The sequence below is a fragment of the Heterocephalus glaber genome, unplaced genomic scaffold (assembly GCF_053883595.1).
Source record: "Heterocephalus glaber isolate CG9 unplaced genomic scaffold, H.glaber_assembly_v1.0 deba00001497, whole genome shotgun sequence".
Taxonomy (NCBI): domain Eukaryota; kingdom Metazoa; phylum Chordata; class Mammalia; order Rodentia; family Bathyergidae; genus Heterocephalus; species Heterocephalus glaber.
The window spans coordinates 629,988-651,518 of NW_028258320.1; the positions used below are offsets into that span (position 1 = coordinate 629,988).

A 21,531-nucleotide genomic window follows, 5' to 3' on the forward strand; every position below is an offset into this window, starting at 1 on the left:
TCCTCCCCCTTGCCTTAGTTAACTGGACTGCTAAGCCAGGCATGGCCTGTTGTTGTATTTTTGTTTTGTTAAAACGTCAGTGGTCTCTACCACATTTGAAACGAGATGGCCACCCTGTATCTTCCTCCCGGCAGGTTGCTCGTGGGCATATCCTGGACCCAGCTTTGCCCCACGTGCGGGGTGGCACAGAAAGACCAGTTTCTCTGTAGCTCGAGAAGTTCCTGCTCCCTGCCATGGGTGCAGCCACCAGCACTGGATGAAGGTCGCTCCCAGCGGACACGAGACTTGTGCAGGCAAGAGTCAGTGGCCGCTCGGTCAGCTGGCGAGCAGGAGCAATGGGTCTAAACTGTGAAGATTTCTTTTAGACAGGGTCTTGCTATGTAGTTCAGGCTGGCCTTGAACTCACAGTGATCCTTCTGCCTCAGCCTCCTGAGTGCTGAGACTACAGGTGTGCGCCACCACACTGGGCCTAAACTTTGAATAATTTTGCTTTAGGGGCATAACTCACATACAGGAACTAAGGTTCACAAACCTGAAATTGAGTCAGAGTTTCCATATTTGTGTCCATGTGGGAAGCCTCTGCCCAGATCAAGATACAGGACATTTCCGGTGCCCCAGGGCCCTCCTGCCTCTGTCCAGTCCATACCCCTGCTCGGAGGGCAGCTGCCTGCTCCTGAACCTGACCTAGTGGAGTCCCACAGCCTGTGCCCTTTTGTGTCTGGCCCCTTTCACTCAGCATTAGCTCCTGGGCTCCACCCTGTTTGGGGGCCAGAGCTTCCTTTACGCTGTAGCGGGGGCTTTCCATCGTCCAAATCCGCCAATCTGTTCCGAATCTGGTCATGTCTGCTGCTGGGGGAAACTAGGTGGTGGTTTCTAGTTGGGGGCTTGTGTGTGTCAGCTTTTTGTCACTGTGACCAAATACCTGACACACACAGCTTGAAGGAGCACTTCTTTTATGGCTCAGTCTCAGGTTTCTGCCTAGCAGAGGGGCACTGCCCACTTCAGGCAGTCTGAGGGCGGAGAGCAGGGAGAAAACCAGACCGAGTTCGAGCATTTTGCCTGGTTCCCACGCACTGTGCTCTGCACTCTCGTGGCAGGGGAGATCCGAATCAGGGTGAGTCCAGCTGTCCAAGTCCAGCCAACACAGGGCAGGGGACACTGAGGGGTCTCCTCTCAGCACAACCCACGTCCCCACCTTGGCTTGGCAAAATAAGGTCCTGCCACATGGCCCAGTGCCCTCTCCCTGCCCACGGGGCTCTGAGCACTCTGTCCTCAGGCCTCGAAGTGATGGCAGGCAGAAGGCGCCCTAAGTCCCTCCATTAGCATGCATGCTTTTACCTGTCAAGGCCAAGACCCTTGGGCTCATGCCGGTGACCCCAGTCACGGTCACCTTCAGGGTGGGGCTGTTTCTCTTTCAAGGACTGGTGGCCCAGGGTGGCTGAAGACGTGGCAGCTGGTTTCAATGAGGCCATGCAGCAAGGACACCGGATCCTTGAGGGGAGGATCAAAAGGCGGAGGAGAAGGCCGCCCACTTTTGGCCGACCCCCAGTCCTGGACAGAGGACCAAGGCGCAGAAAACTCTGAAGCCACTTCAAAGGCATCCCTGGGACCTTGTAGGGGAGTGAAGTTCACGGATTAAAAAGCAAGGTCAGGGAAAGAGCAGAGGGAGCATCACTTGGAAGCTCAGCTCTGGGAACAAAAGATTCCAGAGCCAGGGTCGGCCTGGAACACTGGGCTTGGCCCTGTCCTCTGGGACTGAGGGCTGGGTCCTGGGGGGGGTCTACCCAGGGCTAGGTACAGCCTCCGGGCTGGCAGCCGGGCTTCTCTTCCATCCGCGGCTCTGGTGCACCCAGGCAGTGGCAGCCAGAGCCTGGCCCATCCTCACCTCTGCCCTGTTCCTCCTGAGACCGGAACTCGTTTCCTCCTCTCCGCCTTCCCTTCCATTTCCTTCTTCTTTCCCTCTCTGCTCTCTCTCTCTCTCTCTCTCTCTCTTTCTCTCTCTCTCTCTCTCTGTCTTCTCTCTTTTGTTTTTGTTTTTTTGCTACCGGGGATCGGATTCGGGTCCTTGTGCTTTCGAGGCAGGCGGCAGAACCACTGAGCTAAATCCCCGGCCCTCAGTCTTCTCTCTTTAAATTTATGACTTTAATTCCAGTTGGTTTTTATGTGATTCAGAATTCCAAAAATTCAGGAAAGTCTCCCTCCTGGTCCTCAGCCCCTCACTTCCCTCCTCAGAGGTGGCCAGTTTCTCCAGCTGCACATAGAACTTTCCAGAGATCCTGGAGAGAGAGACAGAGAGAGACAGAGCAAGAGAGAGAGTCAGAGAGAGAGAGAGAGAGAGAGAGAGAAAGGAGACTCCTTTTTCTATATGAATGGTAGCACCCTGCTCACACTGTTGTAGGCCTCATTTTTAAAAATTGTCACAATTAAATATTGAACAGGGATAAAACAGGAGTTATAAAAGAAAAAACACTTATGGTACAATAAACCCACCCAGACTATGTTGCCCAGGCTGGATTCAAATCCCTGGGCTCCAGGGATTCTCTTGCCTCTGCCTCCTAAGCAGCAGTGTACCACCACACCTTACGCCAGGCTTTTTGAACTCTGAGCCCTTTCCTAACCTCATTCCTCTTCCCCTAAATGCTATGCTGAGTTTTATTCTTATCATTCCTTTTTTTCCCTTTGTAATCCTGTCACTTACGTGAGATATAATAAATATGTATTTACTATAATCAGCAAAATAAGTATTATAAATAGATAATATATAATAGATGCATTAACTATTATATACATTATTACATAATAGTTAATGTATCTATTATGAATGTACATTGTATATAATAAATATATTAAGGAAAATAAATATAATAATGAATATTGTATAGTTCCATGGCTTTCTGGATTTTGAATAAATAGCTCTCTGCAACTTACTCTTACTAGGGTCCTGAGATTCAGCACACTGAAGCACAGCTGTTCGAAGTTCACTCTCTCCCTTACAGAATTCCATGATGTGAAGACACCCTGCTTAATTTTTTTTTTTTTTTTTGGTACCGGGGATGGAACTCGGGTCCTTGTGCTTGCGCAGCAGGCGGTGAAACCACTGAGCTAAATCCCCGGCCCACCCTGCTTAATTTTTCATTGTGCTCTTTAAGGGCTTTTGGGTTTGCTTTCAATTCTAGGGACAGCACCAGTGTGAGTTCTAAACTGCCTCTCCCAGGCAGGTATGAATTTCTCTGGGGTCCGAGGGACGACCGCACACCGTCAGCTTCAGGAGACAGTGGCAAACCGCTTTCCAAAGTGGTTGTAACCGTCCACATACCCTCCAGTGCTCGGAGACTTCCTCTGGACCGATTTTCACATTTCCAGACTGACCCATGGAAATCATTCTTGACCTGCAGGTGTGAGCATTCCCGGTTGGGTGCCAGGGACATCAGATGTGGCAAACGGGGTGAGCTGTCCATGCCCTGCAGGAAGTTGGGGGCTGCTGTGCACAGTGGGAATCCCTGGCTGGTCACACAGTGGGAGGGCCCATGCCAGCCAAGGGCTTGACTCTCCCGCCGGGCCAGCCCTTGTGACATCACTCTACGCTCAGAGAGGCGGAGCAGCTGGACAAGGTCATGCAGCTGGGGAGGTGGTGAGGCCGGAATTCTTAAGTCTCTCTGACCCTAGAGCCATCAGTCTTCCCCTCCCTCCTCCTCTTTCTTTGATCTCTCTGCCTCTCTGTCTCCACCTCTCTTTCTCAGACATGTATAACTTCCATGTGGTCCCCGAATCAAAGGGCACAAGGGACAGATGGTGGCATTCCTTGCTCTACTCTCAGTTCCCAGTTTTTCCTTCCTAGCGACAGCTAAGTGCACTAGTTTCTCATAACTAGTTTTAGAATATTCTGTGGATATATAAATAAGTATATTCTATAGGTATTCTCCTCCAATTTTTTGGACCAAAAAAAAAAATGCCATTGTTTTATATGTGCTATTTCACACGCGGCCCTTTTTCTTTTTTTTTTTTGGTACCAGGGATCGAACTCGGGTCCTTGCGCTTGCAAAGCAGGTGGCAAAACCACTGAGCTAAATCCCCGGCCCGAAAGGGCCTTTTTCTTTGCTTAGTGTCTCTTGCCATCTTTCCCTGTCAGCTCCCGGCAAATTTTCCTTCTCCTGCCTGCTTCATGGCCCACATGTCCAACCCAGGCTTCATGCAGTGGCTGACCTGGGAGCTTCCTTCCGACCTTGTTCCGTTCCAGGCTGTTCTGCAGGCACATCTGTCAGTAGACGCTCTGGGAGGGGACCCAAAGCACACAGTGCCCTTCCCACTATTGTCCCAAATCTGTGCAGCCTTAGCCCTAAGAATACTTCTTCCTTCTGCAACCTGGCCCCTCCACTGTGTTCCCTTATCCACACTCTCAGCTACTGGGCACAGGCCCTGTCTTCCGGGGCTGCTCTGGAGGGGCGGGTGGAGTCTTCCTGTGCGCCCAGCACACAGTAGGAGGTCACTTAGCACAGCGGGCTGTGCAGTTTCCCAATGCTTTGCCATCTCCTTTGGTCCTCAGAGCACCCTGTGGAGCCCTGGCAAGGTGCTGTCCTAGGAACTCTGTCTTCACAGACTCCCCAGGGCTGGGGGTCCCCACGCTGGCCCAGTGCCACTCTGAAGTCCCCATGGCTTCCGTGTCCACCTCTCTGTCCTCCCCCAGCTCCTCCTGCCTGGACACCTAGCGCCTCTCCATCCGCTGGCCGCCCCAGGATGCCTTGGCTCTCCAGTCCTTCCTGCCTGTCCCCCAGGGCTCTCTGTCTCCCTGCCTTGGCTACTCAGTCCCTGGGTCAAGCTGAGTCCTCCAACGATGTCACCATTAGCCTCTTCCCAGCGCATCCCTTTGAGCCTTCTTCCCTGGGGCCAGTGTCCACTGGCTTCACCTCCTTTCCCCACCCTTCCCAGGGCTCTCTCCTCCCTTTCAGCCTGGACTCCATGGTGACACAGCTCCGGTCTCCTCTACACCGGCTCTCGAGAGTGCTGGTTTGTATTCACTTGGCACGACCCCAGCCCAGTGAAGCCCAGCCCTAGGTTGCTTCCCCTGCTCCCCTGAGTATTTTCCTCTCTTCCTTTGCTCACCTGTCTGCTCTGCCCGCATCAGCCCACCACGTCTGGCCCCTGCTCTGTCCTGCTCTGGAGATAGCCTGGCACACAGTAGGTGCACATTCTAGGGGTGCATCTCTTTCTGAGGGTTGAGAGGGACCTGAGAGCAAGTCTGCCCCAGGATGCAGGAAGAAAGAGGAGGAAGCGGCCTTGTGCACCAGGGGCTGGGGGAGGGGGAGGCAGGCAGGCTGGGAGGAGGAGGAGGATGTGGAGCACTGGGCTTCTGCAGGAGGAGTCTGGGTGGCTCTTCCTGCTCCGGAAGGTGATCCTGGGAGAGTTCTTCATTCACAAGCCCAGGTTACAGGATTCCCAACCTTTGCCAACCAAATTGTTTCCAGCCAGTCTCGGTTCCCGAAGGCTTCCAAGCAGCAGTCTGGATGGCCAGCAATCTCTCCAGATGTCGGAAGCCAGGGGTGACCTAGCTGATCACTCCATCCAACCCCTGCCTCTTACGAGCAGGGAGCCCGGCTCCAGGAGCAGAAGGGCGCCAGGTGCTGTTGGGAGTCAGGACTTGAACCCAGCTCTCCTACTTGTCTGCTACTTATAGCCACGCTGCCCCACTCTGCTCTCGTGCAGCCATTTGCTTTAAAAGAAGTAGAGGAGCTGGGAACGGTCGTTCCGGCTTGTAATCCCAGCCCTCTGGGAGGCTGAGGCAAGAGGATCCCAAGTTTGAGCCCAGCCCAGGGAACTTAGTGACTTATTGAGACCCTGATTGAAAACAAAGAATACAAAGGGGCTGGGGCTGTAGCTCAGTGGGAAAACTCTGGTTTCAACCCCCACTACGGGAAGAAAAAAAAAAGAGGGAGAGAGAGAGAAAATGTGTCATCTAAGCCATGCTGAACTCTTAGACAACGTCTCTGCAGAAGAGGTCGAGGGTCCAGCGAGCTCTGAGGCTCCAGTGGGATGTGCTCACTGGGGGCAGCACTGCCCCGGGCGCTCTGCACGGGACACACATCCCATCCCATCGCTGCGTCAGATACAGGGCCACACCCAGCGGCAGCAGTGACAAGGCCCAAACTCAAGCCCCCCTGGATTCAAGAGCACCTCCTTCGGCTTTGTTCTGTACATATCTTATGGGCGGGCCGCCGCACCAAAATGAGTTTTCAATTTAAGCAAACCTTTCCCCTCTGCACTGGGCTACACCCTCCGCTCTTCTCTTATTTTGTATTTTGAGACAGGGTCTCTCCATGTTGCCAGGTTGCCCAGGCTGGACTCAAACTTGCCCGCCTCCTGCATCAGCCTCCCAAGTGCTGGATTACAGGCGTGCTCCACCATGCCTGGCAACACTTAACTAAATTTGTTTAGGGGGGAATTTTTTTTTTTTTTTTTGGTGAGGTTTTATATTTATTAAAGGTAGGAAAAGAAGTACGTCCCGCAGGGGGAGAACAGACTCACACCAGCCATGAAGTTGACAGGTACTGTCTTTATATCCCCCATTCGGAGGTCAGATCTATGCTATCCTATCAAAAACCTGTGTGATTTCTCATGAGAATTGAAAATAGCATTTCCCAACTGGTCCCAGGTTCAGTGTCGGGGACCAGCCAGGCTGTGCATAGGTAGGTGGGAGCCAGACGACAGGCCCCACAGCCACAAGGCTGACGTCCACATCTACTCGCTTCAGGAACAGGGAAGTCTAGCCGAGGATTTAGCTCAGTGGTTCCACCACCTGCCTCGAAAGCTGAGGACCCGAGTTCAATCCCCGGTACCAAAGAAAAAAGGAATAGGGAAATCTTGGCTGAAGGCTGCAGGCCTCCCAGCTGGGTGGGCACCATCCCCTAACCCTGGAGCTCCTAAACCAAGATAACATCTGCTGAGGACAGCACAAAGAAAGCAAGAATGAAGGGGTGGGGAGGGATCTTAACTTGTTTCCTTTGGGATGCTAAACCTGTTCCCCATTCTACCACCCGTTTTCACCTTACTGCGTCTCTGTTCCAGGAAAAGCTCAGGACCCCTCCCCTGCGCCTCTCACTGGCTAATATAAGTGGGCCATGGACGATGGCTGCACCTATGCCCTGGAGAAGCCCAGTGGGGTAAAACAGCGACAGAGTCCCATGTCTCGGGTGCTACCGTGCATTGCTCTGCTTCCTTTCCACCAAGGGCCACAGCTAGCAGGAGGTAGAAGCTGCTCGCTGTCTACTGTACCAAGAGACTCCGGAGGCTCCTGTTAGCCAAGATGCAAGGGAGCAAGATTTCTGGGCCTGGGGCTGGCGCTGGCACTTGTCAGAGGCGTGGCCATCGGGTTCCTTCTGTGCCTCCCTGGAGAACAGACTAGAGTTTCCAGGGAGGTGGGGAAGAGTTTGAACCAAGTTATCACCAACTTTTTTTTTTTTTTTTTTGGTACCAGGAATCAAACTTGGGAACTTGTGCTTGTGAGGCAGGCAGCGGCACCACTAAGCTACATCCCTGGCCCTATAACCAAATTTTGACTTCCAGAAAAGATAAGGCCAGGGATTTAGCTCAGTGGTTCCAGTGCCTACCTCACAAGTGCAAGGTCCCAAGTTCAATCTCAGGTACCAAAAAAAAAAAAAAAGAAATCTACTTGTTCTCATTTTTGCTAAGCCTTAAGTCAAGAACAATTTAAAAAAAAAAAAAAAAACAAATCATTGACAGGATCCCAACTTTGGCATTTTGTTTTTCCATGGATCAGTAGGTTAATGGGAAGTGTCCAGACAGACTGCCCAGTGTGACAGGAAGAACCAAGTCCTGGGCTGGGGACTCTGAGCTGGGCTTGCTGTGTGCCGTGAGCAGGTTAGCCCTGTCTCTGGGCTTCGGTTCCATCGCCGTGGAAATAAAGATCTCAGCTCTGCGCTGGGGATCAAAGCATCAGTTGCATCGCTCGCCAGCTAGTAAAGAACAAGACAGGCAAGGTGCTTAAGGACGCTGGATTTAATTTCTTCATATGTAAAACAGAGACTGGTAATACCTCTGTCATAGGGCTGCAAAAATAGTCAGGAAATTCGTGTGATTGATTTCCTGGGAAAGCTCTTGTTTCCTGCTGTGATGGACAGTCACAAGAGGCAGTGGAAGAGGAAAGTGCTCGTAGCCCTTTTTGCTTCTTACTATCTAAAATATGAATGTGTTTTGTCTTTTGGGGCTGCGGCAACAGTTTTGTGACCATGAGGCAAAATCACAGGTAGGAAACCATACAAAGCTGAGGATATCACAGTGTAAATCTAGAAAGAGCCTGTGTGCTGTCTGGATGACAGAAGGTAAACATGATTAGGGTTTGTTAATCAGGAAGGATCAGGAAGGAGGAGGAATGGGAATCAGGCTATAAACTGATGGGACTCACCACACTGGACTCTTCAGTGCCTGTAATATGGAGGCTTGTGTGGTGACTCTGCAGACTTATCTCAAGCTTCCCTGCAATATTTCCGGCTTGTGTTCATTTGATCAGTAAGACTTTATCCACAGGGCGCAGGCCAGGGCTGCCCTGAATTCTGGAAGCACGCTCAGTGTATTTGACGGCCTGGCCATCTGGGCAGCGGGCGCCAGGCCTTACCAGCATCTCCACTCAGCCATGGCCTGGAGAGCTAAGTAATTCAGGCCTGAACAATAGCTGGAAGAGTGGCCAAGGGACAGGGCTCTTTCCTTGTGACACAACTCACTTTAGGGCTGGGCCTTTGCTATGTCAATGATTTAAGCTCAACCAAGCTGCAGAAGTGATGATTTTCCCAGGGTTATAACTTCGCTGATTATCTGCTTCCTGGTATTAGCAAACTCCTTCTGAACCACTGACTGTCCCCTGAAAACAGTTTAAACTCTATTTAAAGGAAAATTTGAGCTGGTGGTGCTTGCCTATAATCCCAGCACTCGGGAGGCTAAGGCAGGAGGATTGCCAAAAGTTTGAGATCAACGTGGGCTATATAGTGAGTTTAAGGTCAGCCTGGACTACAAAGCAAGACCCTGTCTCAAAAACAAAACAAAACAGTAACAAAATACAAAACAACAACAAAAAGAAAACTTTAAAAGATGTCAATATACCAGTAAATATCACTGTGAAAAAGAGAGAATTCCCAGTCCTACTTCACAACGGTTTCCATTGTACAGTCCCTCTCTACATGCGCACCAATTTTGTATGTTATTTCCTTGATTCTAAAATGCTACCAAAAAATAATAAAATAAATAAAATACTACCAGTTTTAGCCTGGGCTTGGTGGTGCATGCCTGTAATCCCAGCATTCAGGAGGCTGAGGCAGGAGGATTGCTGCAAATCAAGACCAGCCTGGGCTACATAATGAGTTCAAAGTCAGCCTGAACTACATAGCAAGACCCCGTCTCAAAAACAAAACAAAAAAACCAAAAAGCTATCAGTTTTAAAACAGCACCATTTTGCTTTCTTTTGTTTTTCTAAGATTGCACCACACACATTTCTCTATCTTTCTGTCAATGATTTTCAACACTGGTTTGCTTTTGGGAGTTTGCTTTCATCTGGCCCACGTGTAAAGTGTCCCCACTGTAGGAGAGCTAGGTGGCCCTGCTGTTACAGGGAGCAGCAGCCGCATTTATGCACTCAGCAAATATTCACACATTGGGAGCCCGCTGCGTCACGGCGTGGTGTCTTCCCCCGGGGGTTCAGAGGAGCTGCCCGGTCTCAGAAAGAGCACAGCTGTGTCCCCTTCCCTGGGGCCCCGAGTGCAGCCTGCGCTGCCCTGGGGGGCGGGTGGTGAGGAGCGGCAGCCCCCAGTGCTCATCCCTCCGTCAAGGCTTGAGCTGCTGAATTTACAAAGGTGATAAATACTAGAGAGCAACCGCGATGGATGCTTCGCACACCCTGACTGGGCACGCAGCCCCTGTGAGAGTGGTAGCGTTATTTTTCCATTCCTTAGACGTGAAGACTAAGCCATGGAGACGGTAAATAACTTTCCAGTTGTGCCCCTCAAGCAGGTGTGATCTGAGCCCTAAAGCAGCACTGTGTACAGCCCCCCGATGGGGTGGGGGCAGGTCTGGGCGTCTGCAGGTGCCGGGTCCCCTGTGTGCCTCCTTCATGTCAAAAGGGTGGACCTGGCACGCTCCCTGCTCCTGTGTCAGATGAGACCCCTCCTGGCTGGACACTGCTGGCCTCACTGGCCACAGACTCTGCTGCTGGAGCCTCTGGCATCGGGGCTCTGCTTCCCCAAGGAAGAAGCCTGCAGGGCCTCTCCTGCCCCTCAGTGCAGGGCGACTCTGAGCCTGGGGTGGTCTTGGGGCTTCAGGGGCCCAGGCAAACACTCCGGCTCACAGCTGCCCCGCTTTTTTTTTTTTTTTTTGGTACTGGGGATCGAACTCGGGTCTTCTACTTGCGCAGCAGGCGGCGAAACCACTGAGCTAAATCCCCGGCCCATGCCCCGCTTTTAATCCACACCCCGCTGTGCCCCCAACCCCACGCACCCCACTTCTCCCACAACCGTCCACCCTCCGCAGAGACCAGCGAGCCCAGGTCTGTTGGCCGTGCGGTCATCAGCGGCCCCGACACCCCGACACAGCTCACGAGACTGCCCGGCCTCCCGCCCACTTCCAATAATTCAGTTTCTTCTTAGCTGTTGGAACGAAAGGCCCGCTTCACCTAGGAGGACTCCGGGCGCCAAGAGCAGCAGCAGCCCACAGGAAATGTGAACACCCACAGAAACCCTTCTTTGTTTGCTGGGAGCGATACCAATGAAAACAGCACAGGGATTAGGGATTGGTCCCCTCCCCCTTCCAGCCCTGTAAAATAACCTCTCTGAGCTGTTTTATCTCTGAATTTCACACTTGCGTGCTTGGAGGAGCCTCCCTTCCCTTCTTGGACCTCACTGGTAGCATATTATACTTGCTATTTGAATCCTTTTGTTTTGTTTTGCTTTGCTTTTTTTTTGGTACCGGGGATCGAACTCGGGACCTTGTACTTGCAAGGCAGGCGGCGAAACCACTGAGCTAAATCCATGGCCTGTTTTGCTTCTATTTTCATTTTTCCCACTTAACAATGTATCTTGGGGAACTTTCCCTAAGAGTATATCCAATCTTGGGCTGGGGATTTAGCTCAGTGGTTTCGCTGCCTGCTGCGCAAGTGCAAGGACCTGAGTTCGATCCCTGGTACCAAAAAAAAATTAAGAGTATATCCCATCAGCTTTGTTCTTCTCAATATTGAAGAGAATTATATTATGTAGTTTATACCATAATTCATTTAATCAGTTTTCCACGGATAGATATCTAGATTATTTCTAGATCTTTGCTATTATACTTGATGTTGTATTTAAACCCTATGCATATATTTTGGGGGGGAGACCTGTATGTGTGTGAAGTATAAATTCCTGTGAATATTGATTGTTTTCTATTAAGTTTATTGGTACATTTTATTTATTTATTTAGGTACCGGGGATCAAACTCGGGACCCTGTCCTTGCGAGGAAGGCAGCCGCACCACTGAGCTAAATCCCTGGCCCTATTGGTACATTTTAGGTATACAATACAGTTACATTCTTCATCAATTGGGAATTTGTACCTTTACATGAGTATCTTGGTTCTTTTTTCTTTTTTTTTTGGTACCGGGGATCGAACTCGGGACCTTGCACTTGCAGGGGAGGTGGCTGAACCACTGTGCTAAATCCCCAGCCCTCGGTTCTTATTTTTGTCCCCTTCCCTTGCCCTCCATTCGCCCCCTCCACCCTTCCCTATTTACAAAGACTTTGTTTCCATTTTTCTCCTTTTCTCATATTTTTTCCTTTCCCTTCTTTCCTTTCCCCTACCCCTCCCACTTCCCCTACTCCTTTAGACCTTTTCTTCCTATTTCACGATATCAATTATACATTTTGATCCTTATTCACACTTTTAGTTTTTCACACCAGAGAAATTATTTGGTATTTATACATGTGTGTCCTATTGAATATTGATTTAAAAAAATTTTTTTTTTGAATATTGATTTTTAAATAGTGCCAAACTGCCCATCCAACTGCAGCTGTTCCATGGGGATTGAACAAATAGCCCAGGCTTCACTTAAATAATTTAAAATAACTTCGGGGGTTGAATCATTTAAGATAATTTAGACCCTATTACATGGCAGATCACACTAATGCCTCTAAGATACAAAAACGTAAACCGTGGAAGAAAAGAATGAGGCCTTTTATGACTTTAAAATTTTAAACTTTTTTTTTGAGTCAAAGTTTCACTATGTAGTTCCGGCTGGCCTCGAACTCACTTTGTGGCCCAGGTTCGCCTTGAACTCAAAGTGGTCCTCCTGCCTCTGCCTCCCAAGTGCTGGGATTTAAACTTGTACCATGGAAGACATTAAAGGTGGAAAGACAAGGCACAGAGTGGAAAAGAATATTTTCAGTGCATTAAATGGCACTAATATTGGTACAAAGTTTACACTCTTTTGGGGGGCAGTATTGGAGATTGAATCTAGGGCCTTCATACTGGGATACATACCAGCCTTTTTAATATATATATATTTTTTGAGACAGAATACTTGTTAAATTGCTAAATTGCCTAGGCTAAGCTTGAACTTTGTGATCTTCCTCCCTCAGCCTCCCTGCATGCTGGGACTATAGGTGTGCACCACTACAACAGGCTAAGGTCTACGCGTTATTAACCAAGAGCAACCCTCCTCCCACCCCAAATGGGGAAAGGGTAAGAACAAGCAACGCAGAGAAGAGGAAACCTGGAACAACCAGTGATCTGACGCCTGGCCTCACGAATAATCAGGGAAATAGAAATTAAGGGACTGTGAGATAACATTTTTCATACTCTTTCAGTTGGATTCTCTATGCCCTAGTCTTTGCAGCCTCGCTGTCTGGGGAGATGCTGTCCCCACCACTCCCTTAGAGCCAGGTAGCAAAAGGCTCAACCAATTGGTTGGATGACCCAACCAATCTAGGGAGGCCTTGTTCCTCAGCCCCAATCAGCCAGGGCCTGGGGCTACAGCCCACCCACATTATTTCAAGTAGCCAACCCTAGGCGGTTTGCCTGCTGCCCTGCCCACCTGTCCCAGGGAAACCAATCAAAGGCTCTGCCACCCCCCCTTGCCCAAACCCAGTGCTTCCTCCTGTGGCCCTGTGTAGTGGAAATGTAAGTGACAGAAACATTTCAGTAGCATTAACCGCCGTATGGTGTCACCCAGTCACCGAGGTAAATTGAAATCTTATAGGTACAATGGACACACCCACTTTGTGACCAGAGAAATTTCTGTGCAATGCAGAGTGGCCTTGTTGGTTACTGCAAAACACTGGAGCCAACATAAATGACCATTCTAGGAGAGCAGTAATCATGTCTCAGGGTCCCATAATAGGTTATCAAAAACAGTATTATAGAAGACTGAGCCATGTGTGATAAGGCTGAGGAAAAGCAGGAAGTCCCAAAATAAATGAATTCTGTTGCCAAGCTGAACTCTGGGAGGCTGAGGCAGGAGGATCTCCAGTTCCAGCCCAGCCTGGGCAACTTAGTGATTTAGTGAAGCCCTGTCTCAAAATGAAAAAATTAAAAAGGACTGAAGATGCAGCTCAGTGTGTCAAGGGCTTGATCCCCAGTACCAAAATAAATAAAATAAATGCAATGTGTTTTTTAATGTGAAATTTGAGGATATTTATAAAACAAAACTATATATTGTTTACGAAGCACTCATATAACAAAAGTTAAACAAAAAAAACATGGAACAGAAAGATTCTTACAGTTTGGAACCTGGTTTCCCATGGGAGGGAGGGAGAAGGTGAGATCAGGAAACAGTTCAAAGGTTTCACTTCTATCTGTGATATTTCATTTCTTTATAAACCAAAGAAATACTTGGCCAAATGTAGTAAAATATTAAGATTTATTAAAATATTTGCAGTTATATTTTGCATTGTTTGTAGTAAATCATAGTAAATATTTTGTATTGAGACTTGCTTAAGGGGCCAGGGATTTAGCTCAGTGGCTCCAGTGCCTGCCTCGCAAGCACAAGGACCCAAGTTTGGTCCCCGGTACCAAAAAAAGAAAAAAAGACTTGTTCAATCCGGCTTGTAGGTACGTGGATGTTTGCTATGTTATTTTTGGTACTTTACAGTCTGTTCAAGCTATTTCATCAAGCAAAAGGATACTATGAGACCGCATGAATGATTTCAAGGTCATACAAAAGGACAACCTGACAGCTCTGTCCCATCTCAACTGGGCCAGACTTTCTCCTTTCTCCCTCTAGTTGTACATTTTTAAATTCCTGACTTATAGAAAAGATTCAAACATTGACCAGAACTGGGCCTCATGAGCACCCTTAGTTGCAAAGGAGGCTGGGAAATCAAGTATTGTATCAGCCTTCCCAGCTGCTTGATAGGAAATCGGGCAAAGAAAAAGTGGGCTGGGCATGGTGGCTGTGTAGCCAGTCATGGTTTCTGCCAGTCCCCCACAATCTCACTTCGTCTGATAGTTTCCACCTGGCAGCATTTAACTTGTTCCTGCATATTCTTCATATTTTGTATTTACTGGAAATGGGAAGTTAAGTCTCAGTTAAATTCAGGTTAAATATTTTGGGCATGGAATGACCTTCATACTCTATTGCAGCAAGTTTCACGAGGTAAACAGAGGTGGTTTGCCACCCTTGAGAGGCCAGCCCAGAAGCTAGACCTGTTTTCCTCCCCAAGAAAAGCCCGGGTGGCTTCGCACACTTTATACATACACATCTCATGCTTGTGGCAACTCCGGGTTCCTCTGTGTGTTTATCTTGGGCTGTCTTTTTGGAAGGGTGTGTGGTAAGCAATCTCAGTTTTTTAGATGTGATTTCCTTGGGGACTGATGAGTCATACAAGGAATCACAGCTCAGTTAAAAATCACCTCAGATGACTAGGAGAGGGTTTTAGAAATCAAATACAGAAATGTCGGGAAATGATTCTTGCTTCATGTTGTTGGGACTTTTTTTGTTGGTACCAGGGTTGCTAGGTTGCCTGGGCTGGGCTCAAACCTGTGAGCCTCCTGCCTCAGCCTCCCAGAGCGCTGGGATTACAGATGTGCACCACCACATCTGGCTTTAAGTACGATGTCAGGAACCGGGACAGGTGAGAAAAAGATTCTGGCACTGAGGACCTCATCAGCTGTGGAAGCCACTCTGAGGGTAAACACTGAGAGGCCTGGCTCTGCTCCTCCTTGGGGGCCTCCTGGGGTGCACCGGTGTGGATTCCTGGTCTGGACAGAGGTTGTGCTGTGCTACTGTGGTCTCCAGCGACGCTGTCGGACTGGAGACCGAGGCGCCCGCCGAACGCAGGCCCCTGCCAGCCATGTGAACCAGGTGGCCTTGCTTCTGATTACACTGCAGGCATTGGGGTGAGCTGGAAGGAGAGGCGCACCGTGGCTGCCCTGCCCTCCAGGGGACCTGTGCCCACCTCCCTCAGTGCCAGGGTCCCTGGCTCCTGTCCCCCGTCCAGACCCATCCCTGCCAATGTCTGGCTGTCACCTTGGACGAATCTTGAAAGTAAAATCCTCCTCCACCCAGTTTCCTGGGTCTAGCCCTGCTTCCCCACCTCTGCTGAAGGCGCCTCCACTGCCTCCTACCTGCAGGCAGAAAACCAGGCTCAGCCGTGACTCACCCGGCCCATCCAACCAGTCCCCTGCACTCAGCGTCTTCCTTGGCAATGGCTTTATTCACTGGTCCTCCTCCTGCTATAACCCTGGCTGGGCCACCGCAGTCCTCCGCCCGCCCTCACCTGCAGCCCTGGTCTCATCTCCCCTCCCAGGTCCTCCTGCCCGGAGGGTTCTGCAAGCCTTCCAGTCTGTCCTGCCTTATCTCCCGGTCCATCGGTTCCAGCCCCTTAGACTTTACTACCTTCTGCTAATGACAGACCTATCAGCTGCCAGGCATTTACAGCCTTTATCTTTCACCTTTACAACCAGCTGGGAGCACAGGAATACCTGTCTCTTTTCCAGACAAGGACAGCAGAGGCTGCCTGCCTGTAAACAGCAGAGCTCGGTGACAGCTTCAGGTCCATCTGATCAGAGCCCTTCATTCTCTGCTCCCAGCCCCTCACCCCTTCCCTCTTTTGAAGAGTTTTTATTCTTTTGTGGTTCTAGGGCTTGAACCCAGGGAGGGCTGAGCTAGCTCCCCAGCCCTTTTTATTCTTTATTTTGAGACAGAGCCTCGGTAAATAGCTCAGGTTGGTCTCAAACTCGATCCTCCTACCTCACCGAGCACAGCTAGTGTGCAGCAGTCCTCGTCCGGGCACCCCCTCTTTCCCCAGCCTCTTCCCATCCCCAGGTTCTCAGCAGGGTCCAGGCTGCTCCCAAGCTGATGGCCCCACCCGGTGATGCCCCTGGTCTCTACCCCAGCAGTGCTACACCTGGTGCACACATGCACACACACGCACATGAGTGTGTGCATGCATGCATGTCCTCTGCCACGAATGCATCTCATAAAAACCGTCTCCCCAAAGCGAGGTACTTGTATGCCTGACACTAGCCAAGACACTAGCTCCCTCCTACCCGAGCCCTGGGCAGAGCCTCCCTCCTGTGGAATTCCACTTGGGAGCACCAGAGCTGGGGGGCATCCGGGTCAGGGGTCAGCATCAGGACCGCTGATGTCACCCAGAGAGGTGGGGCTGGACTGGGGATTGGGCAGGGACTTGGTATTTCCATTTTAACTATGGCCCTGCTGCAGGGTCATCTCCAGAGGAGGCGACGGGGAGAGTGGTCCTGCACACCAGGGCCTGGTTATGAAGTTTGGGGGCGGTGCAGGGTCTCTCCCTCACGAGGTGGCCTCCGGAAAGAGCCTTGTCCCCACGGGCCACCTCCCCTGCCAAAGCAGCTCCCGCAGCACAGGGTGTCTCTGCCCCGACCCCCGCCCCGAGGCTGCTGACCTCCCAAACTCTTTATCCCTGGGGCCAAATATGGACCCCTCAGGCTTCTCACTTCAGAGTGGGAAGAAGAGCAAATAGGAAGTCCCAGCCGCCCGGAATGACTAGATTTCAGGTTGACTTCCTCCTGGGCAGTGTGCGGTGTGGAGGTTGATGAGCAGGCACAGATGGGGGTCAAAGGAAGGAGAAGGGGCCAAGAGGGGCAGAGGTGTTACCTGGGGCCCCAAGGCCGACCTTCTCTTTACAGCTTTGCCCGCCGGGCAGAACTAATGGAGGCTAAACAAGCACATAAACAGAGGGGTGCCTTTGTAAGAACAAAGAAAAATAATTATGGGACCCAACACAAACACCATATAGCCTGGCAGGGCTCAGGGTGGGAGGGCCCTGGGTGTTGTGGGTCCCCTGTGCAGACACACAGCAGCCTGGCCTCCCTCGGAGGGGACTCCCGGCTCCCTGGAGGAGGTGACATACCACTGCTTCTCTTAGTAGCAGCAGCAGGCCGGGAGGGAGCCGCACACGGAGCCAGCTGCAGAGGTTTTGCAACTGGATGCTTAGGGCCTGTGGAGCTGGGCTGAGCAGTGCCCGCCTCTGTGGGCGTGGCCCCATTCGGGACCCGTGCGTGCTCCCGGGGGCGCCCAGGACGGTGGGAGGCTGAGGAGCCCGAGCCCCAGAGAGTCCCAGCCCAGCTGTGAAGCGGCAGGGACCGCGCAGGACCAGCACCCCGGGGCGGTCTGCACCTCGACCCCGGGGGCCGGGCTCCTTGCCAACCTTCGAGTCTGCTTCCTGGCGGAGCTCAACAGGCCCAGGCAGTGACTGAGCCGTGGGTGCCCCAGCCGACTGGGTAGAGACGGCCACATTCCAGCTCGGGGCGGCAGTGACACGAGCGGAGTGCCCACAGGAAGCGGTGCCAGGCAGAGGCCAACGGGTGCTGAAGGGTGATCTCTCCTCCCTGCCGGAGGCCAGAGGCAGAGGAGATGGAGGAGCAGGTGTTCAAGGGGGACCCGGACACGCCCCACTCCATCTCCTTCTCGGGCAGTGGGTTCCTCTCCTACTACCAGGCCGGGGCTGTGGACGCCCTGCGGGACCTGGCTCCCCGCATGCTGGACACGGCCCATCGCTTTGCCGGGACTTCGGCAGGGGCGGTGATCGCAGCCCTGGTCATCTGCGGGATCGAGATGGGTGAGTCCGGGTGGCTCCCGAGAAGCAGAGCCCGAGGAACACGGTGGGTGGGTCGGGGACAGAGCCAGGCCGGCGGCAGGGAGGAGGGGTGGTCAGGGCACGGGGCAGCTGCGAGGTCTCGGGCACCGAGCTGCAGTCACACTCGGGCGAAGGGGCTCAGTGTGGCCTCGTTAGGATGCAGATGCACCCTGGAGAGGCACTTGAGGCCCGTGTCCACTGGGTGGGAATGGATATTTCTGTAGAAAGATGAAGGCTCTGAATCGGGAGAGCGGCAGGAGGGGACAGGAGAGGGAGCAGATAGGAATGAGAACGGGCGGAATATGCAAGCCCTGGTGTCATCTCTGCCTGGAAGGTCCCGGGGCCTCTGAGCCAAGGTGGGGCCACACTGCTGTCCCCAACTGGATGTGTCCCCCCAGCCCGGCCCCTCGGCTCCTTGGGGTGGGGTGGGGTGGGGTGGGAGAGTCACTCCTGACCAAGCTCCTGCTCAGCGCCAGGCGGGATCCAGGCCTCCATGGAGCAGAAATTCTAGAAAGACGAGACAGATCATAAGGAATCTCCTAATCGAATGCTAGGGAGTGAGATCTCCTTGGCAGGCAGAGCGGCTTGGAGGGGCGGGAGAAACCAGGCGAGGGAAGCTTACTGTTCGGGAGGACTCGAGAGACTGGAGCTAGTCTATGCTTCGATGGCAGAGTCAAGGAGACGCATGCGGGCAGCTGCCCCAAGCGAGGACTTGGTACCGGGGACCTCATTCCAGCCCTAGAGGCCACCTCTGGGCCAGGTGCTTCCACGCTGGGTGGAAATCTTTTTTGATTGAGACGAGGTCTTGCTGTGTAGTCCAGGCTGGTCTTGAACTCACAGTGATCTTCCTGCCTCAGCCTCCCCAAGTGGTGGGATTACAGGTGTGTGCCACCATGCCTGGCTGTATATATCAAGTTCTGAAAATATGCTGTCTGGGTGCATCAATGGTGTCTTCACCCTCTGGCTCTCAAAGACTTTTCAGAATGAATTCAATTCCTTCAGTTGGCTAAATAGTGCCGGGAACCTGCTTGGGCGGGCTGTGACAGGGCGGGTCGTGCAGGAGGGAAGGAAAGCTGTGAGGAGGTGCCTGTCTGTGCGGCCGGGGCCCGGAGAAGTTCAGGGAGAGGTGGCAGTGTGGGCCTCTGCACGCCATGCCTGTGTCTCTGTCCAGCTCAGTCCCCTGACTGCGGTGTAACTCACCATCCACCGGCGCTGCCTTTGTATCGGGGCCGTTCTGTCTTTGCGCGCTAACTCAGTCCTCCCAACGCGTTCTGAGGTGAAATATGTTGTTATCCCTCCATTCAGAGGAGGACACACACAGCTCACTAAGGCCACACAGACCGACCTGGAGTGGGGGCCAGAATGGGTCCCAGTCTGGCCACAGTCTACACACTTGTGCCCTAACCACACTGTTCCTTGGCAGAGCAGAGCCAGGGTAGGCCGCGGGCTGTGTGGACAGTGAGGTCTGGGTCACAGGCCTCTCTGAGCAGGTAGAATCTGCGCACAGATGGGCAGGAGGAAAGGGCCCAAGGGTATTTGGGGCTGGCATTCTAAGATGAAGGAAAAGTGACTTGTGTAGAGCTCTAGCTTCAGTTAGCAGCAGAACAAAAATGAGGCCAGGTGTGCTGGTGATATGACCCTGTAATCCCAGCACTCCGGAGGCCGAGGCAGGAGGATCTCTGGGAGTTCAAGGCCAGCCAGGACTACATTGTGAGACCCTGTCTCAAAAAAACAAACCAACAAAAAAGAACAAGAACCAGGGCTGGGTCTGCTGAGTTTCTTTAAGGCTCCATGTCCCACCAAGACTGTGGCACAGTTCAGTTGTCACCTGGCAGGTGGGCGTAGCAGGTTCACTGTAAACGACACTGCCACCCACGTCCCCACAGCCCTCAGGTGGTTATTCCAGGGCATTCAGTCCTTAACTGGGCAGAAGCTCTGTCCAAAGTGACTAAGCCCTTCCACCTCAGCGGCGTCTGCGCATCCCGCTTGCCTCCGAGGACAGATTGTTGCTGTGTGTATCTGTCTCCGCCTCCGGAACATGCCTGCCTGACCGGGTCCTGTTTTTATTACTGTCACTCTGTTTTAACTTCTAAATGTTCTTTACACAATCTGTATGTGACTCGTTTGTCTGTTATGGATCCTGCTTCTCTCTCCCCCAACTCCGTGGCTTATCTTTTTATTTGGTTTCTGATTTTTTTGTCATTCTGAAAACTTCAACGTTGTCACATGTATCCATCTTTTACAATTTGTGATTTTATTTATTTACTTTTTTTTTTTTTTTTTGGTACCAGGGATCGAACTCAGGACCTTGCGCTTGTGAGTCAGGCAGTGGAACCACCGAGCTAAGTCCCCGGCTACAATTTGTGATTTTAAATCTTTGTAACAATGGTTTCTTCTATTTTGCCTTTCAGATTTTTTTCAAATTCTTCTTGCATATTTAGATCAACCTAGGTAGAGTTTATTTGGCCGTGGGGCTGAGATAGAGATCCAATTTATCTATCATCGATCTATCTACCTATCTCTATATGTCTATACCTATCTACCCATCTATTTGTCTATCTACCATCTATCTTTATCTATCTATCATCTATCTATATTTTGCAGTACTGGGCATTGAACTCAGGGCCTTCACACTGAGCTACATCCCACTGTTTTAGTTTTTGTTTTGAGACAGGGTCTCACTAAATTGTCCAGGCTGGACTTAAACTTTCTATCCTCCTGCCTCAGCCACCCAGAGTGCTGGGATTGCAGATGTGCCCCACAGTGCCTGGCTGAGGTCCAATTTCTTCATCATTTTTCCATGGGCTGCATAACTGGGGGCGGCCCCCAAATGCTACTGCTGGTTGTCCAAGTGGTGGGACGCTTGAGACTGGCTGTGGAGTCTTCTCCCGTGCTGGCGGGCTTGTCCATTTCTGCACACATGGCCCTGTTTCATCGAGACAGCCTCGTAATAAGGAGCACATTGCACAAGGCAAGCACTTGCCTCCGCTTCTCCTCTTCAAATATAACATATCCTGGGCCCCCACCCCTGGAGACAGAAACCTCTGCTGGGATTTGGATTGAAGTGACAGCTTCCCATTTAGAAATCCAGCCCCCTGCTCCTGGTCTTTTTGTCCTCTGATACAGATTTTGCAGGTCTCTTATCGGATTTACTTCCGAGGGTCTCAGAGTTTTGGTTGCTGTGAGGAAAGGCATCTTTTTTCCTATGGCCTTTACACATCTAATGAATGATCGCTGATAGAAAAGAAAGTGGGTGATTTTCGCATTTTGATCCAAACACAAAATTCACTTGCCTTGAGCGACCTTGTAAGTTGGTTGTTAGATCATCTGAGGTTTTATGTGTAAATAACCACATGACCCGCAGACAACAGGAAATTTCTCTCTGTTTTAGACAAAATTCTTAATCACCGGGCCCCAGGGCCTCTCCCCGTGAGGTCGCCTGCCCTCCT

General features: G+C 51.4%; 1 protein-coding gene across 8 annotated transcripts in view; it reads left to right on the top strand.

Moving 5' to 3' along the window:
• Positions 1 to 17,467: 17,467 nt before the first annotated feature.
• Positions 17,468 to 21,531, top strand: part of Pnpla1 (patatin like domain 1, omega-hydroxyceramide transacylase) — a 38,158-nt gene continuing 34,094 nt past the window's right edge. For 2 of the 8 annotated variants that reach the window (XM_021259924.2, XM_021259922.2), the window contains exon 1: positions 17,474 to 18,064. In XM_021259924.2, coding sequence (XP_021115583.2) covers positions 17,860 to 18,064 — 205 coding nt within the window. In that variant the 5' untranslated portion in view covers positions 17,474 to 17,859. Of the gene's footprint in view, positions 18,065 to 21,531 lie in introns of all 8 variants that reach the window. The other 6 variants (XM_021259926.2, XM_004846687.3, XM_021259921.2 and 3 more) reach the window with 5 other exon arrangements.